Raw genomic sequence first — 19295 nt, 5'->3', positions numbered from 1 at the left:
GAAGCTCAAGACAGAAGTGGTTTAGGAAATTAAGTATGGTGAAAGACTAAATTACATTGTGTTTCTTAGCACTTGGTAGAAGATGCATTGGAAAAATTCTTCCAATTGCTGTTACGTAGAATCACAGAATAGCTGGGGTTGGAGGGGGTCTCTGGAGATCATCTGGTGCGACCCACCTGCTCAAGCAGGGTCAGCTAGAGCAGGCTGCCTAGGCCCACGCCCAGTCAGGTTTTAAGTATCCTGAAGGGTGGAGGCTGACAACATCTTTGGGCAACCTGTTCTGGTGTTCAACCACCCTTGTTTACTGTGAATTTCTGTTGCAAAGTGAATTAACCCTTGACAAGAAAACATTAAAAATGAAGTTAGTCTTTTTCTCACAATGTAAGTAGCTCTGTCTGTAGAGCCTTTTCTTCAATACCTTTACAAAGAACAGGCCCAGATGAGGGTGAAACAACTGAGTAATTAGCCCTTTATTAAAGGCTATATAGTAGAGTTACTAAAGTGACAGAATTGGCAATAGGAAATTACTAAATTTTTAAAAATATTTTATGACTTTGTTCATTGCTGCAATGGAAACCTAAGCTTCAATGGGGGCATGAATTCAGCCCTAAGACTGCCTTTGTTTTAACAGGTTCAATTTTGATTAAGGATAAATAACTACAGTTGATGCCGAATGCTTGCTTTGAACATTTAAATGGTTTCTGAATGGCAAGTTTATTACAATATGTTTATAGTTTTGGTAATAGCTAAGAGTATGGATTTCAGGAAAAAAATTAAAAATTGTTCTAATAGTTTTTTGAGGGTTTGTTCTGTTTGTTAAATGGCTCAGTGCTTCAGAAGATAGACGAAAAAACTTGATTTGAATTGTGAGAAACCTTTCTCCCTTAAACTACCCTTTACCAACAATAAATCTTTCCCAAATAATCAAAAATACTGGAACACTTAAGTTGATCCTCTGTTATTATGTCTAGTTAACTCTTTATTATATATCTTGTCCAGATGAAGTCAGTATGTCTGTTTGCATACTAGTATTGTAAAGACAGCAGATTTATCCTGAAACAGCTCTTTATTTCAGTATCTAAAACCCACCTATGAATGAAATGTAGACAGGAAATCTTGCTATTTATTGCAGGCTTGGAATTGAGGAATAACACCAAATATTATATTAGGTTTAAAACTCCTCAAGGAACCCACCAATAGAATTTCCTCTGAGGGGTGAAGAAAAGAATTTATTATTAATGCCAAGTGGGTCAAGGTAATAAAATTCTAAAAATTTTAACATAGTTCAATTTTGTATAACTTTGCATATATCACTTATTTCTGCAATTGTTTTAATTCCTTTTGACTCCTGATCCTCTGAGATTATCAATGAAGCACAAAAGCAGCTAGCTCTACTGATGATTTATTATTGTAATATACCTGTTTTAATGGCTTAATCATTTTTAGACACTAGTAAAATGCTTATTTTGTTATAAACATGATATCCAGCCCTATTTTGGTATTATAGCGTACATAAACTTCTAAAATGAAGCGTATTCCCACAGGTCTTTTAGACATATTTCTCTTTATTTTTTATTTTTGTTAACTTGAAGTATATAAGTAGTTTCATTAGTGTGTATAGTAGCACATAATTCTAAATGCATGTTTTTATTGCATAGAACAATCCTGAACAACATAAATGCAATTACGAAGTAAGCAGTTTACATGGTCAATTAATTTCTGTTTTAAAAATTTGAACTGTTTTTACTCAGGGGAAAGTAAGTTTACTTAATTTACTGTTATGAAAACCAAACATAAAAGCTTCTGTCTCTCTTTCCAGAATAAATTTTACATAGAAACCAAGCTTAACAGAGACTTAAAAGATGACCTTATAAAGCTGTTTACGGACCATGTTGCAGAAAAGCACATTTACAACCTAATGCGTAAGTAAACTTACTGAATTTTTCTTAAAATGGGAGTCTGGAAAACTGCAGTTTTTTCAGGTATTGTAGAAATCCACAGCAAATAGGGAGAAAATGGCAAATGGCTAGTGGACTTAAATACAAATTCCTTTACAAGGCATATGAAGGAAGATTGGTTTTTTTCTGTTTTGTTTTTAGTTACTGGTAAAAAATGAAATGTTTTAAAGTTGAGTCTTTGTTACAACATTTGCAGTTTCTTTTATTCCCTATGAAAGAGTATGGCACACTTTAGATGTTATTTTATTTTATTTTTTTAAAGCATGATTTTGTATGAAGTCATAGTTGCCTAAGTATGTTGGCGAAGCAGTGTATGTTTTCTCTTAAGACTCATGATTTTGACATAACTGACACTTTATTGTGCTGCTGCTTATGCTTTTGTTTTTCTAATTTCATTGTCAAAATATTAATGGATGTCATCAAGAATGTGGCATAGCCAAAGAATTATGATGCAGGATATTGTCATGATGTACTATAGAACTCCCAGCTCATTAGTGAACTGCATAGCGCTGACAGCCCTTTCTCTGTAAAGCTAAAGGAGTAATGCAAATAGAATATGCTTAAAGTGATATGCTTCCCTTTAAGCATTCCTGCAGTTAACTCCATGTTGTGAACCTCTATGCTTGCCTGCAACCCTGCTGACATCAGTGTGTGTTGGGGTAGGCATAGGGATTGTGGTATTGGCAGAGTTATTCTTCGAGAGGACAAATAGCAAAGGCTGAGGTAACCAGTCTTGGGGTTTAAATTGGAGAATGTTTGCACTAGTGATGGACAATTTACCAACACCTTGGCAATGTGGCAGTTGTAGGCGCTTTGTGTGGTATGATAGTTCTTCAGTACTATATGGAGTTCACTGTGTAGCCTTGTGCCCTGCTGTGGTGTGTCATCTGGCCCTGCTGTGTCTCTGGTTTCATCCAACTTCCCTATATCTCTTCTCTGAAGCAGTTGCTATCTGTATGCTAAACAGAGACCGAGTTAGGGTGACTGGAGTCAAGCTGTATTTCTCTTTTCTTTCTGTTTAGGTAGTAATGCTCTTTTCCCTTCAGTGAAAGGCTGGGGGAAAGCAGCTTTGTATTTTTGGGTCACTGTGAACCTGGGCATCCTGGGAGAGGAATGGGTGAACAAGATGAATATCCTGGAGTTAAGGAATCTGGTGCTCTGGAATGATGGGAGATGGTGATTTCTAATGCCAACTTGTTGCTATCATCTGAAAAAATCTCTTAAGAACAGCTTTTAGCCTTATAGCAGATCAGGTCACCAAGCAAATAGCAGAAGAATGAGAAGTGCCAACCCATGGACCTGATGTTTTACTTTGTGCTAAAGAGGTTTAAGAATGTCATGAAACGTGGTAATGTGATTTTTTTTTTTTTTTTTTTTTTGAAGCTGTTGCGACCATATCATGGAAAATTCAGCTAACACTGCCTATCACATGACCTCATTTTAATTCTGTGTTCCAGACAGTGAAGAACTGTACGTTAATGAGAAAACAAAGGTTTTGTAACGCGTGCAGCCAAATTCTTAGGACATGAGTATCTTCAGAACTGTCTTGCTATATAATTCATTTTCTGTGACTTGTAATTATGATAATCAAATAGAAATTATAAATAATGTTGTAATGAAAGGAAAGGTACTGTGCAGTGAGAACAAAAAATTCTGGTATCTCCTACTTTTCCCTGCCTATGTGGTAGTTGCAGAAATCAAAAGAAGAAAACATTGAGAAAATAAAAAAGCTGCCACCTGCTTTGTTGCTATATATGGTGAGCACTGTTAACCTTTGGATTTCATTTCAGTCTTACTTTCACCTTGTTAAAACTAAGTTGTTTAGCGTTTGTTTTACTCTGAAGACTTTTATGAACTATTAACTGTGATCTGATTTTGTTAGATCTTTAAAATGAGTAGAAGAATGCCTAAGTAAATGTCTAAACTTGCTAACTAGGAAGTTCAGTTATTTACTGAGAAATAATTGAAGATGCATGGCATGTGATGTAGTACTGCAGATGTACTGGAAAAGTTGTAGTATTGTATTTTCTGCCTTTCTCACATGTTCTTTTAGCTTACTGAAATTCATACCAGAATAGATGTGAATTTATTAATTTCATCTGCAGAAGTATAAAGGCTATAGGAAAACAGGATATATATCAGTGTGTGTTTATGCCTTTACTTACAGGCATAGTTTTCCACTACGTGTGATACTATTTTCTGATACTTGAATGTAGATTTGGTTCAACAGAAAAGTGTTATTACGAGGAAGAAGATTAAGTCTTTGAGTAGATGTGCTTAGGAAATTAGTCACTGAATTTTTAGTTTATATAGAAAAATGGAATTCTTGGATGTTTCTTAGAGATGCTGCAGCAGCCACTTCAGCAGGAAGAAGCATGCCTTCCCCTCCATATATTAGAAAAAAAAATCAGTTTAATCAATTTGAGATCTAGACTTAGAGGGAAAGAATAACATCTATTTTTGCTCTTGAAATTTATTATTATGTTTTTCATACACAGGGATTTTTGTTTGTAGAATCTTGTCATTCTGTCAAAGCCTGGAAGCTGGTATTTCTATTTAAAGTTGTATTCAGGAAGGACTATATTTCAAGTTCACTTGATTTAAGGAAATGCTCCTACTCCACTTAAAAAAAACAACCAATCAAAAGAAAACTGTCAGAAAGGGAAAGTGAAGCACAGATTTCTTAGTGTTTGATCTTGCTCAAACTCCCCCTGGTTAAACAGGCCCCAGTCCTTGTGCTGGGTATCGAAGGTAGGAAGATGCAAAATGAACTCCTGGTACAAAGGTTTTTGTGGGAGAATTTGTCTGAACACTTAGTTGCAGAAAGAAAATGGAGAGTACCTGTGATCAAGGCCGAGAATTCATTATTTGCAGAAGTATTGCATAAGTGAACTTTACTTGCACAAACTTTGCACAAACACTGGTTCTGTTTTTGGACAGAGGAAATTAAAAAAAAAAAAATAATGGCTGTTAGTATCTAGAGCACTTCTGGGCTCTTAAATACCCTTAAAAATTATACAGGACACAGATGCATGAACACAGTTGTGTTTATATGAAATACTTACACACTCACACATACTTGTCAAGGCAGTGCTCTTCAAATTAAAGTGGATCCATATGAACTAAGTGAATATAACCTGATTATTTTCCTTATGAAGCCTAAAGCTGGTTCTTGCTGATAAGGCCACTGTATTAAATGGTTTGGGAGAATTTGCTGTGTGCAAAACAACTGAACATAAGAAGCAAAGATGCAGCATCTTATTTAGGAGAACCTTCCAAAATACAAAAAGATGCAGATAATACCTACTAGCCACTGGAGGAGAATGCTGTCTTTGTTCCTGCTAGAGTCTGCAAAAAGTAAAATTTGAAAAATACAGGTTTTCTGTCCTTGAGCAGTCACTGTCTTTTCTAGTAGAGTAGACCTGGGTTTCCTGACCTATAGTCTCAGTGCCATGGAAACATCTTGCCTGTTTGTTCTTTTTTGTGTCTAGAAGAATGTTAATTTTTATGAACTTTAAGTGTCACTGGTGATGTAAATAGATTAATAGCTCCTGAAACTCGTAATCTTTGGTGTTTGCAGTAGGTAAAATTCAGTGGCAGAGTGGTTTATAAGTAACAGCTATTTTTCTCTTTTTGGAGATCAGCAACTTGGTGCCCAAAGCAAACTTGCTTTTAAATCTTAACAAATAAATAAATAAATAAGTGTACTGTTGTTTCCACTTGTGGATAGATCAATTAGTTTCCAGTTACAAGAGTTTGCAATTACCTCTGTTCTCTTCCCAGAAATTAAAGAAAGGAAGGTGCACATTAGGCTGTAACCCTGCTCTGGGAGGTTCTTGCAACATCTTGGTATTGAGAAACAACAGTAACTTAAACTGGTCACAAAGGTGAGGAGAGATTTAGGAGGGAATCTGAGGAAAATATTTCTTCTTATTCTTTGTTTAGAGCAGTAGTATTCTCTCTCTGTTGTGGGTGGGGAGGGACTAGGATGTGTCAAATTGCTTAGTTATGGCACTTCCAGCTAAGTGATAGTCTTAGCATATCATTATGATACTTCAGTCATTTCTGCCTGTGTGCTTGTGTGCACTTGTGAACATTTTTTCTTCCCTTCTATGTTAGTGTTTTGCATTTGGGAAGTGGTTTCTATTCTTATAAAACATATAAGCCTGTACTAAGGATCTAAGCTTTGTTTAAACTGTGTACTTATAGTTCTATTGTTATTATTGTGCATTTGTGTATATCTCCATTTTTACCATTGTGTAAGGGCTCAAATTCTGTGGAGATGTAAAAATGATTACTCTGCAAAGATTAATTCCCATGAGTTCAGTGGAATTGTATAAATACTGGAGTTAAGTACTAAAGAGTTCATGCATTGGGATTAAGTTTTCTCTGATAAATTTATTTTATTTTGTAGCTTTGTTACACATATCAGTTCTGCTTCTGTTTAGTTCTGTTTGGTTTTATTCTGCCTCGCTCTGCCCTGTGTAAATGCTGCGGGAAGAGCTGCCTGAAAGTAGGTAGAAGAAGTCTGCGTAGCTTCTCTGTTGTAGTCTCTAGTTACTCTAGAGAGACTTGAGTGAAACAGCTAACTAATGCCTTAGTTGTGAAAGTTTTTGGAGTTGCTTTTAGTGTGAATATGTTTTACAGTTTTTGAAAGTGTGTTGAATAATTATGGTTTTGAGCACGTCTGCCCTAAGCCATACTTATATATGATTTGTTACAATATCTTATTATGAAGTTCTACCTGATCACCACAAAGGAAGAAAGATCTTGTGAGCCTACATGCAGAAGTTTCACTGTTTGCTCAGAAAAAAATACATCTTTGCTGAGTAAAATAACTCTACTTTGAAAGGAATTTTGAAGGATAGAAAAAGAGTCTCAGAATAGCAAACCCTTAGTTCTTGCAAGTAAATCTTGCGTTATGAACAAGTGAACTTGTAACATATTGTCTGCTCCTCTTGTAATTACTGGAGTTCTTCATCTTGCCTTAAGTGCCCCACTGTAATTATGAAGTAGCTTAAACCTTCATTCAGGGGTAATCTACTACAGTATTACTGTGGAGTAACAGCATACATTTGGTTACTGCAGAGTACCTGAAGTGCTGCAGGTTCATACCTTAGTGACTCCAGTATGGTTCATCCACTGTTCCTCTAGTGTCCTGAGGTGATTATGGGTATTGTGTCTTACCTCAGTTTAACAATATTTTAAAGCATCTTATAGCTTTCTGCACTCAAAGCATTTCATCGTGGGAACCCGCACTTCTTTGATTCTGCCATGGGTTATTTTCAAGGCTATTTGCAGGTTAATTAAATCTTTTGCATATTGGTTACTTGTGAAGTAAAATTACATTTTACAAACTAAGCATTGTGGAGGTGGTCAGATAGTATCATGTCTATGATTACCACTGTTGTTCACCTGAGATTTGAGTTTATTCTGCCTCACCCTGCCCTATCTGTGTAAATGCTGCAGGCAGAGCTGTCTGGAAGTAGGTAGAAGGAGTCTGTGTAGCTTCTCTGTTGTAGACTCGCTAATTATTCTAAAAAAAGCAAGAGCTTAAACCTTATGAATTGCAGGTCTTTTGTAATGTAAGATTGTAAAACAACAACATAGCTAACTTCTGTGTGTCTGACACAGATGTTTCTGCTCTTATTTTTTCTGAGCTTTCAAATGGTGCTCTGTTAATAAGTAATATTGGATTGAAAGTTTGGGTAGGAATTGGTTAGGTTTCATTGCAAAACTGAAGATGAATTTGTTTGTGAATGAGTTTGCATCTATTATATATTTATATCTTTGTCTATAAAACTAAGTTGAGATTTTCAGATCCAGAGAGACTTGGAGTCCTGTTCATTCTTACGGAAATCGTTCTGAAAATACATCTAGCTTTTAGAAAAAGTGTTGGCTGGATTAGTTTGTACTGTAGGGTTTAATAAATGAAATATTCTTTGTTTTCTTTATCCTGTTGAGAAACAACAGGAAATACATGCCCTTACTTTGTTATATTATTGTTGAATATAGTACTATCATATTTATATGCATGACTGTAAACCAGGAGTGAGCAATTTGCACTCGTATTGTAGCATGTGGTATAAGCTGTTTGCCAAAACAAAGAAGTGTTGACATGTCACGCAGCAATAGAGAGTGATGAAGAAGATACTTCTGTACTAAGAGGTTTTATCTCCAGGTGAATTCTCTCACTGATCTTGTTCATGAAATTGGTTTCTACAGGGGGTATGGTCAGCAATCTAGAATAAAAACAAATTGCTGATCATTTCACTTGCTTCCTATCACAAATACATCTGTTCACAGGTGATCTGATAGGATCATAGTGGAATTGAGAGTTTTATAGGTGAAAATTAGCTTCAGAAGAAACCTATGAGAAATATTGCATGTTTGTAGTAGTGAATTATCCTTGATTATCATATTAAACTATTACTTGTGCAAATTATTCTGCCATTCGGCAGCACTTTGAACATATTAAGGGACTGCTTGTGGGGTGTGTGGGTGTGTGTGTGTACAGGTTGCAGTGGTGGCTTTCACTGGTTGGAAGAGAAGAAGAAAGGGTGGAACATCTTACACATCTGGCATGTCTCCAGTACATGAGACATATCTGAGAGGAATGGGGTGGGGAGACAGTCTGATGGACTCTTAGCCTCTTGGAAACTCTTCTCTCTGATCCATATATACCATAAAATACAACTTTCATTTGTCTCTGCCACCTACTGGTTCTGTGTTATTTTTCAAAAAATTAATTGTAGGATGACAGTATATGTGAAGGTGTGGTCAAGGTATGGGCATCTTATTTCAGATTTCATCTGAAATGGATGGAATATGTCTGACCTGAAGTTTCTCATTTACTCAGAGGATGTAAATGGTGACATGCGTTCTAGTTATGTAGCTGTGGGGTAGCTTGCTTTAAAGCTTGGGTTTGTCCCCAAAGCAGCTCTGAATGGCTTTTTTTCCTACAATATGTTCTGTCCATGTACAAGTATATGAAATAGCTTCCGAAATATTTTTAATTTGCTCTTGCTGGTTATAACCTAGACATTATTGGTGAGTACAGTTCTCAGTTTGCCAGTAATAAACTCAAATAGCTATGTTAATCAAATTGTTTCTTAACATTTGTTAAAATTTAAATGTTGAAGTGTTTTTTAACTCCGGATTTTGTCATCTGTATAACTGCTTAGACTTACTTCGTTTTAAATAAGTTGTTATATGTATGTGGCATGAGCATAATAGAACACATTAGGGCATCATAGAAAATATGAAGAACAAATTTACAGTTCTCTGGCCATTTTACAAATCTTTTGGTGAGACTTGTATTGAAATAGCTATAGTCTAATTAAAAACGTGTATAGTGTATGGTTTGTGTATGGCTGTCTACATATCTTCTTCATAAAGCCTTCTCCCCTTTTTAATTTTACAATTTGTAACTTTCTTGGCTGCCAGGAAGTTGTTTCAAGAATAATGTTTAGGGAAGAGACTGTAAATGTGTCATTACAAAACAAATCACAGGCCCTCACCATCTCAAGGCTTCAGCTGTGGAAGAACCAAGCCCCTTTAAGATGAAGTTATTTGTAAAGTAAATTCATCTATAACAGTTAAATATAACTGCTTTGATAACTTGGACCAAGAGGTTAGAGAAAAATATTTCCTTAGTCTCCCTATTTTGTGAGCCGCTTTACCCAGTTTCAGGGTAATACAAAAGTGTTTTCCTTTTTATGGTAATTGTCATAGTGGCAGATGCTAAAGATGGAACTGGAGAAGCTCTGGAGTTAAAAACCAGAGTACTGCAAGCAGAGGAGATATACCTTTTAGGCAGAATGGTAACAGTCATTTCTCCTTTATATAGTGGCTTATATAATGTACAAATTCTTTGTAGAAACAAAAACTGAGAAGCAGCAGTTGGCATAACTTTACTCATTTCTTTTTATTAGTTTGTCTATTTTATGATTCATATATATGCACAAACCTCAAATTAAATTCAAGCCAGGCTAAAGGCTCCGATATCATAATATAAACAATCTGCTACTACTAACAGGTTTTTCCACAAGAGACAGATGCCGTTATTGATATGTTTACTACAGATGATACCAAGAACGAAATAGAAATGTTCATTTTTGATTGAAGAACAAACACCTTTTTCTTATTTGATTTCATGTTCATTTTCATACTTGTACTTCATTCATAGACTTTCAATCCAGCCTCAGTTTTATGGACGAGATTTTAAATACCATAATGCAAGGATTTGTGGTCCTGTTGGCATTTACCACAGCAGTGTTCGTAGTGTGAGAATGCTTCTAAAAATAAATTTACTTCACTTCTGTATCTGAAAACTTACAAAGCTGTTGCTTCCTTGTTTTTTTTCCTCCTTGCAGCTCCGGATACCTAGCTGAAAAGGGATGAAAATAACTTATTTCACACTTTCATCATGCATAATTTGAATAGGATACTCTTACATAAGGTTATCTTTTATTACTCTTGAATTAAGTTGTCAGTCAGATACCTGGCTGTTTCCTTTGTGAGAACATCAGATAACAGGAAAAGTATTAGTGTGTTTCTTTTACACAAAACTACATGTGTAAGAGCCTGTATTTTTGATTAAGATGATGGCTAATTATATGTCTTTTAATTTTATTTCAGCTTTACTTTTGGAAGCTCAGTCAACACCGTTTCAAATAACTCCTTCAACCATGGCAAATATTGTGAAAGGCCTGTATACACTAAGACCAGGTAAAAAAGAAAAATCTTTTTAGGAGTAGCTCATATTGTGGTTCTGAGATGTTTCCCTAAATATGTAGTCACTATGTAATGCATATTTGAAAAATAAAATAAAATAAAAAAATTATGATTCTATCCATCATAATGCTCAGCTGTACTGTGTAAAGGCCCTGGCTCTGCTTACTGCCCATCTCTGTGACCTGCACAAGGTGGAATAATAACCACAGGGATATCAAATTCATTTTAAGAAAACCCTCTGCTCTGAGGACAACAGGGAAACATAATTCTTGTGCTCTATAGAAATAAGGAAAGAAGGCTGTTAAATTTCTGCCATGACTGACGCATTAAGAATAGGAACTAATGAAATGGTGAGAGTTCTATTACAAGTAGTCTTTCAGAAGGCCTGATCTCTGACATGAAATAAATGACTGTTTCTTCTATGAAACCCTTATTTGGTTGATATTATTTCTTGGAAGAGCTTAACTCCTGGGTACATAATAGGCAACTTGCCCAACAATAATTATAATTGACAGGAAGCCAGTCATGTAGATTTTAATCAATTTTGTACTGAAAACTGTGATGCTGTGAGGTTTGGAGACTTGAGTAGAACTCTAGTCTATATTAGAAAAGAGTTTAGCAGTGCAGGAAGTGTTTAAAATATTCACAAATAAATGGTGCCTGAAGTTTGCTGTGAACTTGATTTTTGTGCTTAAATGGCAGTTCAGCTTGTAAGATGTATAGTTTTAGCAATATTAAAATTATATTTCTTATGCTCTAAGGATCCGTTGCAGTTCCTGCTGTAAATCTCTCTTATCAGCTGTATCTTTCTTTGACAACTGAAAAGAAATGGTTTGGCCTTTTTGTGAAGTTTCAGAATCAAAATGTTTGTCTATTTTTTTTTCCTATATTAAAAAACAAAAAACCTTAAATGACCAAATTGGGCCTGCTTCCCTCCCCCCCCACTGCCTCTTTTTCTTAATACTGCTACCATCTCTCAGTTATCTTGGGGTAACTGAGAGAAGGATTGTGCCCTAGCTGCAATCTGTTTTTCCTTTGGAATCCCAAATTAAACAAATAGAAATGAGGATGATAAAACTTTACAAAAAACCCCAGATTCTTTTTGTAGTGCAATATTCAGCATGTATACAAGCTATGAATGTTGTGGACTGTCCCTTTACAAAACCTGTAGATAAATCACTTTTAGTAGGTAAGCTTTGTTTTCATACAACAGTAAAATTAACATCCTGGTCATGACTTTAAAAATGAAATGAATATCACTTTAAAACTGTTCGATACCAAGGAAAGGGAGAGTATATATTTAAGTATAAAAGTATGATTCTTTTGAAAGCAGTTCAGTGTAATTTTGTGGTACTGCACAAGTCCATTATAGTTGATGGACCTGTGACTTCCTTATTGTCTATTTCAGATGATCCCCGTCTGCTGTTTACTTAACAGGTAGATGTTAGTTTGGCTTGGTATTGCTGATATGATCAGATTTGAATAGTTGTCTTAAGCCTGTAAGATCTTTAAGTGTACAGGTTGTTCCTAAACTTGTGAAATCTGCTTTCCACGGCTTAGTAGGAACACCCAGGGGACTGATTTCTGTTCAGCTTAAGCTCTTGCTTACACAGGTACAGATTTGCTTTTAATTACCTGCTCTTCAAACTTTTCAGCCTCTTGAGGTGCTAAGTTTATTAATTTCTATAGCCAGATTTTTTTAAGCAAAGTACTCAACAACATATGAACCAGTTTACTGCAGTTCAAAGTGACTGGATTTCATGTTTCTAACACAACATGCTTATATGTTGTAAGTCATGCCTTAGGAAAGTGGAAGACTTCTAAAATACTGCTTGTTTCTTTTTCCACTTGTCTTCTGAATCTGAAGTTTTAATTTTGGAAAGTCTTTCTTTATAATTTTGAGAATTAGTAATTTAGATTAAAAACCACTTTGTATAAGTTCAGGTTCTGGGCTTTAGGTGCAAATGCCCAAACACAGCCCAACAAGATTTCCAATAAAATCAGGAGTTAGAGTTGCCTACTCTGAACATGTCATCTTTTTAAATGCTTCAGTTAAATATTTGACACCAGGATTGGAGTTCATATTTTGCTAGACAAATTTTATCTTCTATGTAGTGTTTTTGAATGTTGTATGCAAAATAAGCACTCAGGTAAGTTTTAAGAGCAAGTTTGATTTATGTGCAGGTGATAATTAGGGTTTATATGGCCAATCTGAAGGCCAACCTGTGAAGAATAGCTATCTTTTTGGAATAAAGCAGAATGTCTTTGGAAAGAGTTAAGGAAAGACTATTAAAGCAGAGTATAACAGTTCAATATGTTATATGCACTGCTTCTCAGCTTTTACATGTTTGGTTTTTTTTTAATTTTAAATAAAGTTCAATCGTTTAATCTCTCAGCAAAACTAACCATTGTTGTTCGAATGGGGGGGAAGAAAAGAAAGAAAATAAGGAACTTTAATGTCATTTATTATGAAAGAGTGTTCTTTGGTGCTGGTCCTTGAGAATTAATTCTAAAACAATTAGAGCAAGAGTTTGTCTAAGGTAGTGGTTCTCAAACTTTTGGCCTGTCTCTTCCTTACTCCTCTCTTTTTTCCCCATGGTATGTAYGATGTGCTGCATTTGTTCAGTGGGGCATGTTGCTTTGTATGTATCATGGAGATAGGGGACTAAATGGGGAACCATAGCAGTAAAGCAGAAAATCTGGCTGCTGGGAGGTGGTTGGGGGATTGTAGCAGCACTGGGAAGCCTCTGCTTAGACAACACAGCAGGAGGAGAAGCTGTGCTGATGCTGCTGGTGGCCATAGGCTTTCTCTTCTTCTGTGGTCTGCACTGCATTCCCAGAGCATTCCTAAGCACAGCTGCAGTCTCCATGCCTCTCCCTGACGCATCCCCATCCTCCTGGCAGTATGCCCTGTTATTCTCTCCAGTGACACCCTACTAATATTTCCTTTAAGGGCACTTGAAAAGCATGAGTCTAGGAGACTATAGAGCAATTTTAGAGGTGCAAAGATATTGAGTAACTTGTTTCCACACGATCGATGGTGTTGCCCTGGAAACACAGAGGCCTTAGCTTCAAGAACAGCATCTGTCTCAAAATACTTGTATAGAACAGTGAGGTGGGAAGAGTAACAGGACTAACTGGTGAGGAGCAAGAAGGGTGATGGGAATGGAGAATTTTGCCACTCTTTTAAAAATGTTCTCCCTGTCACCTGAACTCAGGGAGCACAAAGCAGCTCTCCTCAACAGGCCCACAGAAGTGTGCAGATGATCTCTTTAGGAACTGTCCTCTCATTTTTCTTTCCCTTTAGGAATACAGCTGTTAGAGGATTGCTTTATTAGAGCATTTGGCTGCAGTTTAAAACTTTTCTTTATTGATAAAGAACTTGTAAAATACTAACCTGACTCATAAGCTCTCACTGGCTAAGGAATAAATCCTCCAGGACTGTCTGACCTTTTTAATGCTGGAGAGTGGACTCCAGTTACGACATGTCTCAGCAGAACACTCTCCAGGAATCCTATACCTTCTCTTATGAGCATGTTATATCAGCTTTGTTAATATGCTTACTGGTCAAGGGGAGACTATTGAAGCTTGGTTTATCTCAACCAGTAACCATGCTCTGGAATTAGATAAAAACTTGTTGTGTGCCTTAGTGAGCATACTTAAAAGCATCCCTTTTTTCCATGTAAAGAGGAGGTTTAAGAAAGCTGTTACAACCTCTTAAGAATCTGGATTTAAAAATAATTATTTGTTCTTCTCAGAACTTCTTACACAATTGCTATAAACCCAGTTCTCAGCCTTCACTCAGTCTTCTCTGGGTCTTTTATTGTCAGCCTAGAAGAAGTTTTAAGGTAATCTTGCTTAAGCTAAGTCTTGCTTCTGTAAGGCAACATTCAGTGTAGTGAAATTAGATCATATCTGTTATCCTGAAGCTGAATTCCTACAGTTTAAAACTATCTGAACATTAAAAAGTGCTCATCATCTAGGAACTTTGGTAAATCTTCAGTAGAGAGAATTGCATCAGTTCATTTGAAATGGGAGAAGGAGAACCAGGGTTGTGTAGTGATATAGCTGTGCTTTCTAGAAATAGGGCTTGGGAAAATGTGTGTGAATTCTGACTCTACTTCCCCAAGTAAACTGCTTCAGATGATCTGATTGTCAAAGTATACTTGCTGAGTGGTTGTGTCTATCCTTGGGATTGTTTAGCTTTGTAATGTTATAACTGAGGTTATCTGCAAGGGTTTGTTGTGAGGCACAGCAAGAAATGAATTTCACCTTGATGACAAGGAGGACAATAAAAAAAAAAAAATCCTTAATCTAGTTAAGACTTGGGTTCTGAAGTCTAGATGTCTAGAGAGATGTTGAGAATGGTGCCCAGATTCTTTGCACTTTAAMCTTAGCTTATTTATGTTGGTTTAAAAGGTGTGGATAATTACTGCTGTGAACTAATAGCATTTAATATTTTGCTATGCTGTGGCAAATGACTACAAAAGTGAAAGACTTCAAAGAATGCATCCTACAGTTACATAGCTTTAGTACCAGTGATGATGCCCACTTTTGGTGGGAAAGTTCTTGAATAAATATACATGTGATTTTTGCCTGATACATGTAATTCAGGATCCTAAAAGTTATTTAAAATAGACCAAAGGTACCATTTCTTTTTAGAGTATAAAATTTTTACAAAAAATCTCTTTCACATGTTTTATTTTCTCTCTTCTTACAGAATGGGTACAAATGGCACCAGCTTTATTTTCAAAATTCATCCCAAACATTCTACCCCCTGCTGTGGAATCTGAGCTTCAGGAATATGCTGCTCAAGATCAGAAACTTCAAAGAGAGCTTATGCAGAATGGATTTACTAGGTAATAGTTATTAGCCTTCAACAGCAGTTGTCCTGGACAATGTTGAAACTGTAAAAATGGATACACCTAAAAATATTGAGAAGTATTCTGAGTTAATCAAGAATATTCAAAGCTCAGTATCTGAAATGTGCCCTAATTTTCCCCTACAAACTCGGCAGATGGTAATAAGAGGTAGAAGATCATCAGTTTTAAAATATTTTCATGAAACAGATCACTTACAGTTCATGCCTCCTGTGTTTTGATTGAACTTTTAATGCATGATCATTCTTTCAGCCCTGTACCTAGGCCATTTATTTTCTATAAACTGATAGTTTGATAATTTTTTAATGATGTTTCTGAAAATGTCAGTTGATAGCTCTGGGGATAGGGAGAAGCAATTTATAACAGTACAGTCAATTGTACTGTTTTAATTTTATTTATTTTTAGTATTTATTTCAAATGGACATTTCTTTTCTGACTGGGTCTTGAATTGGAAAAAAATGAGCAAACAGTAAAAGAGACAGCAGAAAATGTTCTTTAGCTATACTGTTGTTTGCGCAGAACTGTGCCTGTTGCTGTCTGCTCTTTTATTTAACTGTGTAGGCAGAAGCACAGCACTTTGGCCACAATACTTTACTACTTTTGCAGTAGCCTGGTAAACCAAGATCAGGCTGGGGAAGCTAACATGCTCTGTTCCTGCTATACCTATTTCTGCAGGGAAAAAAAAAAATCTTCATCTTTACTGTCACCAATGGAACAGTGAGAATTGGGCCCCATAGTTTGAGCATCCACCTGATATGGGTATGGTAAATGTTAAACCTACTACTGGCTTTCATGCTCTAGTTTCACCTAAAGGTAATATCCCCGCTCCCCCAAAATGCTATTGTAGACCCACCCTTTGTAAAGTTAGGAGAGAGAAAAGTACTTTTGTTCACTGGCTTTCTGTAGAGAAAACTTTTTTTGGATAGATTTGTATGTGAAATAAGACATTGAAAACAAAGCCATAAGAACTTGGGCTGAGAAAAGCTGTGCATTTGGCCTGAGAAGTAAGTTTGAGACAGTTTGAAACCAAGTAGACATACAATAAGTATCTATCTTCCTGCTGTTTCCTAGGGGTGACCAGTCACGCAAGAGAGCTGGAGAAGAGTTAACTTACAGTAAGTATGAATCCTGTACTCTGGTATTTTATCAGCTCTGGTTATCGTGCATGCCAGCAAGCAAGAAGAGACAGACTATTTCTGTGCATGTGTTTCTCTAGCAGGTGATCCTCTTGAACTGTCATGCTTAGATTTTATTGCAAATCTAATTTCCTTTCATGATAGAATAATAGACCTCATGGGCAGCTTAGAAGCAGTAGTCTTGGCTTTAATGAGGATTTTGATAGTCTTGCCTGACAATTGCATAAGTGTGTCAAGGAAGTGTAGGCTCAGCTGTAACTAGATAGTTGCAGAACTGTCTGGTAGAGTATTCTCAGAGTAGTAAGCAGAGCTTCTCTATCAAATTGAGGGATGTCAAATGGTCATTGTCAGATATGGTTCTGCAGAGGTACAGTAATCAGTATTTATGAACAAATTTGGAAAAGAATAATGCGGGCACACACTGAATGTGAATTCTAACCCTTCCTTGCAGTGTGCTGCAGTCCCTTGCAGACTGGGCATACAAGTAATAAGGGGCCTTTGGGTTTTGAGAGGAAGGAAGGGGTGTCAAAGGCTGCACTTCAGCATGCAGCTAGCTGTCTGCTGATGTAACCACTAGCATTCTGAGAAATAATACACACTTCTTAGGTGCAGAGCCTGGCTGACTCTGCCAGGCTCCCACAGCCACCTTTTAAGGTAGGAAGATATCCTAGCTGCTGAGCCTGTGATGCTTCTGCTTCATTTAAGCACACAGCTGAGGTCTTAAGGAAAGAGCATAGTTGCCCGAAGTCTCTACCTAGCCTGTATACACATACAGGCAATGAAATGATGAGCCAGTCCACCTCTAGTCTAAACTACCCTTTGCTTATTTCTATATATAGACAGAACAGAAAGCTTAGAGAAGTTGTGCTTTTCAACTTGGAATGGTCAATTATGTCTTTAATAGAAAACAATCTGAGCTGAGATACTAAAAGCTGTAATTTGGTTACCAATGTTCAAGAGTCTTGCAGCAGGGAAATTCTCTTCCAATTGTAGATGAAGTTTGTTGCTGCAGGTTTAACTGTGAGGCTCTTCACTTTGTTATTCCCTTAATTCCTCTGATATAAATTGGGGATGGGTGGGGAATGGGGAGAGACACACAGAGGAGTGATATTTCCATTCCCAGTTGGCTGCTCTATTCCAGAGATCCCTAACTGGTGTGCAGTCAGTCACTGATTCTTGATGGACTGGTTATATCTTCTGTGCTGAGTAAATAGTTTGCACCGGAGAAAATCTAGTCCCATATATTCTAGGTCAGGATTTAGAAATAAGATCCTGATTGTTTGTCATTAAGTAGTCTTGGGGATTAAGTAATGGTGTCTATTCTGGTGTTGTTGTTAATTTCAGTTCACTTTATTGCATTCTTTCTGCCTGTTTTCCTATTGTGCTTTAATAAAGCAGGGTATGATCACTTTATGTCCTTCCCTAAAATGTCATACAGCATTATGAACTCTTACTACAATCTGAAATAAATGAATGACTGTTTAATTGGTACATCAGCTTCAGGTTACACTGTTAATGTTTTGCAGGTAATGTTGTTTTTAGGATTGTTGAGAGGGGTGGGGGGGACAAAGGACATGGGGTGGAAGTTTAATATGAGAGAATTTCTTCAACTTTTTTGTATAATTTCAGATGGCTCATCAGCTTGTGCAAGCTCCAGGGGGTACAGATAGTGAATATACTGGATCAGCTTCTTTTCCTAGCCAGAACAGACACTGGAGGAGCACAGGTGGTATCCGGAGCCTCCTTTGGCAACTGCTGATACTCGAGCTCTGACACGAACTATGCCTCGAAGAAGAGTTTTGGACTTTCTTCTTTATATAATAAAATGTCAGTTGCTGCTACAATTGGGATGACTTTGAAAGACGTGATTCCTTGGTCTAGTCTCTCAATAAGTTCTTGTTCTGCGATTTTTGTGAGGAACGCACCTTGAAAAACAATCCTTTCAAAGTGGAAATGGGCAGCCGAAATCAGCAGCTTCCAAAAGTGTTAGAATGGAAGAATCTTTTTTGCACTCTTTTCTTAATATTAAGGACGTTCTTAAAACTAGTTAACACATCAGTGTATTAGTTTTTAAACTTCAAGGTATTTTCTGGAGCTTTTACTTAATAAGAATAAAGTTTCATTATTTTGCAGTATTTGTTCATTAGTACAAAAATGATGTCACCTTTTAAGAGTTGGTCCCATATAAAAGTATCTTCTGTCAGGGAGTTTTAAACTTCAGATCTTCTTTCACCTGTTTTTTGTAACTTCCTCTGTTTTTAAAATCTGTTTTCCTATATGTTTGTACTCTGTGCCTTCAGCTTGTGCACTTTGCAACTTTATAGACCATATTTTGTTACTGCAAAATATGTTCCTGAGGGAAAACTTCTGATGTGAACAAACATGCTGCAAAGTCGCAATTTTCTCTTGCATCAATAGGAGATGAATTTGGGAAGGAAAGATGAAAAGTTGAATTTACCACTGTCGCTAACAGCGACTTGGTAGTTTGTCCATTTTTATTTTTCATATGTATTGGTGTTTAATGCTGGGACCAACTCTTGCAGAATCCCTCTCATTAACTTTTCATTGGCTTCCATAATTGCCAT

At 36.4% G+C, this 19295-nt stretch overlaps 1 protein-coding gene across 8 annotated transcripts in view; it reads left to right on the top strand.

The window, feature by feature from the left end:
* The window catches only part of CACUL1 (CDK2 associated cullin domain 1), a 45259-nt gene extending 26414 nt beyond the window's left edge, over nt 1-18845 (top strand). For 2 of the 8 annotated variants that reach the window (XM_026067060.1, XM_026067058.1), the window contains 5 exons: nt 1820-1922; nt 10599-10688; nt 15415-15553; nt 16646-16689; nt 18340-18845. In XM_026067060.1, the coding sequence (XP_025922845.1) occupies nt 1820-1922; nt 10599-10688; nt 15415-15553; nt 16646-16689; nt 18340-18380 (417 nt within the window). In that variant the 3' untranslated portion in view covers nt 18381-18845. Of the gene's footprint in view, nt 1-1819; nt 1923-2980; nt 3307-3341; nt 3716-5741; nt 5846-10598; nt 10689-15414; nt 15554-16645; nt 16690-18339 lie in introns of those variants that run through there. The other 6 variants (XR_003253700.1, XR_003253704.1, XR_003253702.1 and 3 more) reach the window with 6 other exon arrangements.
* The last annotated feature ends 450 nt before the right edge of the window (nt 18846-19295 follow it).

This window comes from Apteryx rowi, unplaced genomic scaffold, assembly GCF_003343035.1.
Source record: "Apteryx rowi isolate R43461 unplaced genomic scaffold, aptRow1 scaffold_253, whole genome shotgun sequence".
Lineage (NCBI taxonomy): Eukaryota > Metazoa > Chordata > Aves > Apterygiformes > Apterygidae > Apteryx > Apteryx rowi.
The sequence above is the reverse complement of the archived record's forward strand: the minus strand, read 5'-3'. Positions and strand labels throughout refer to the sequence as shown.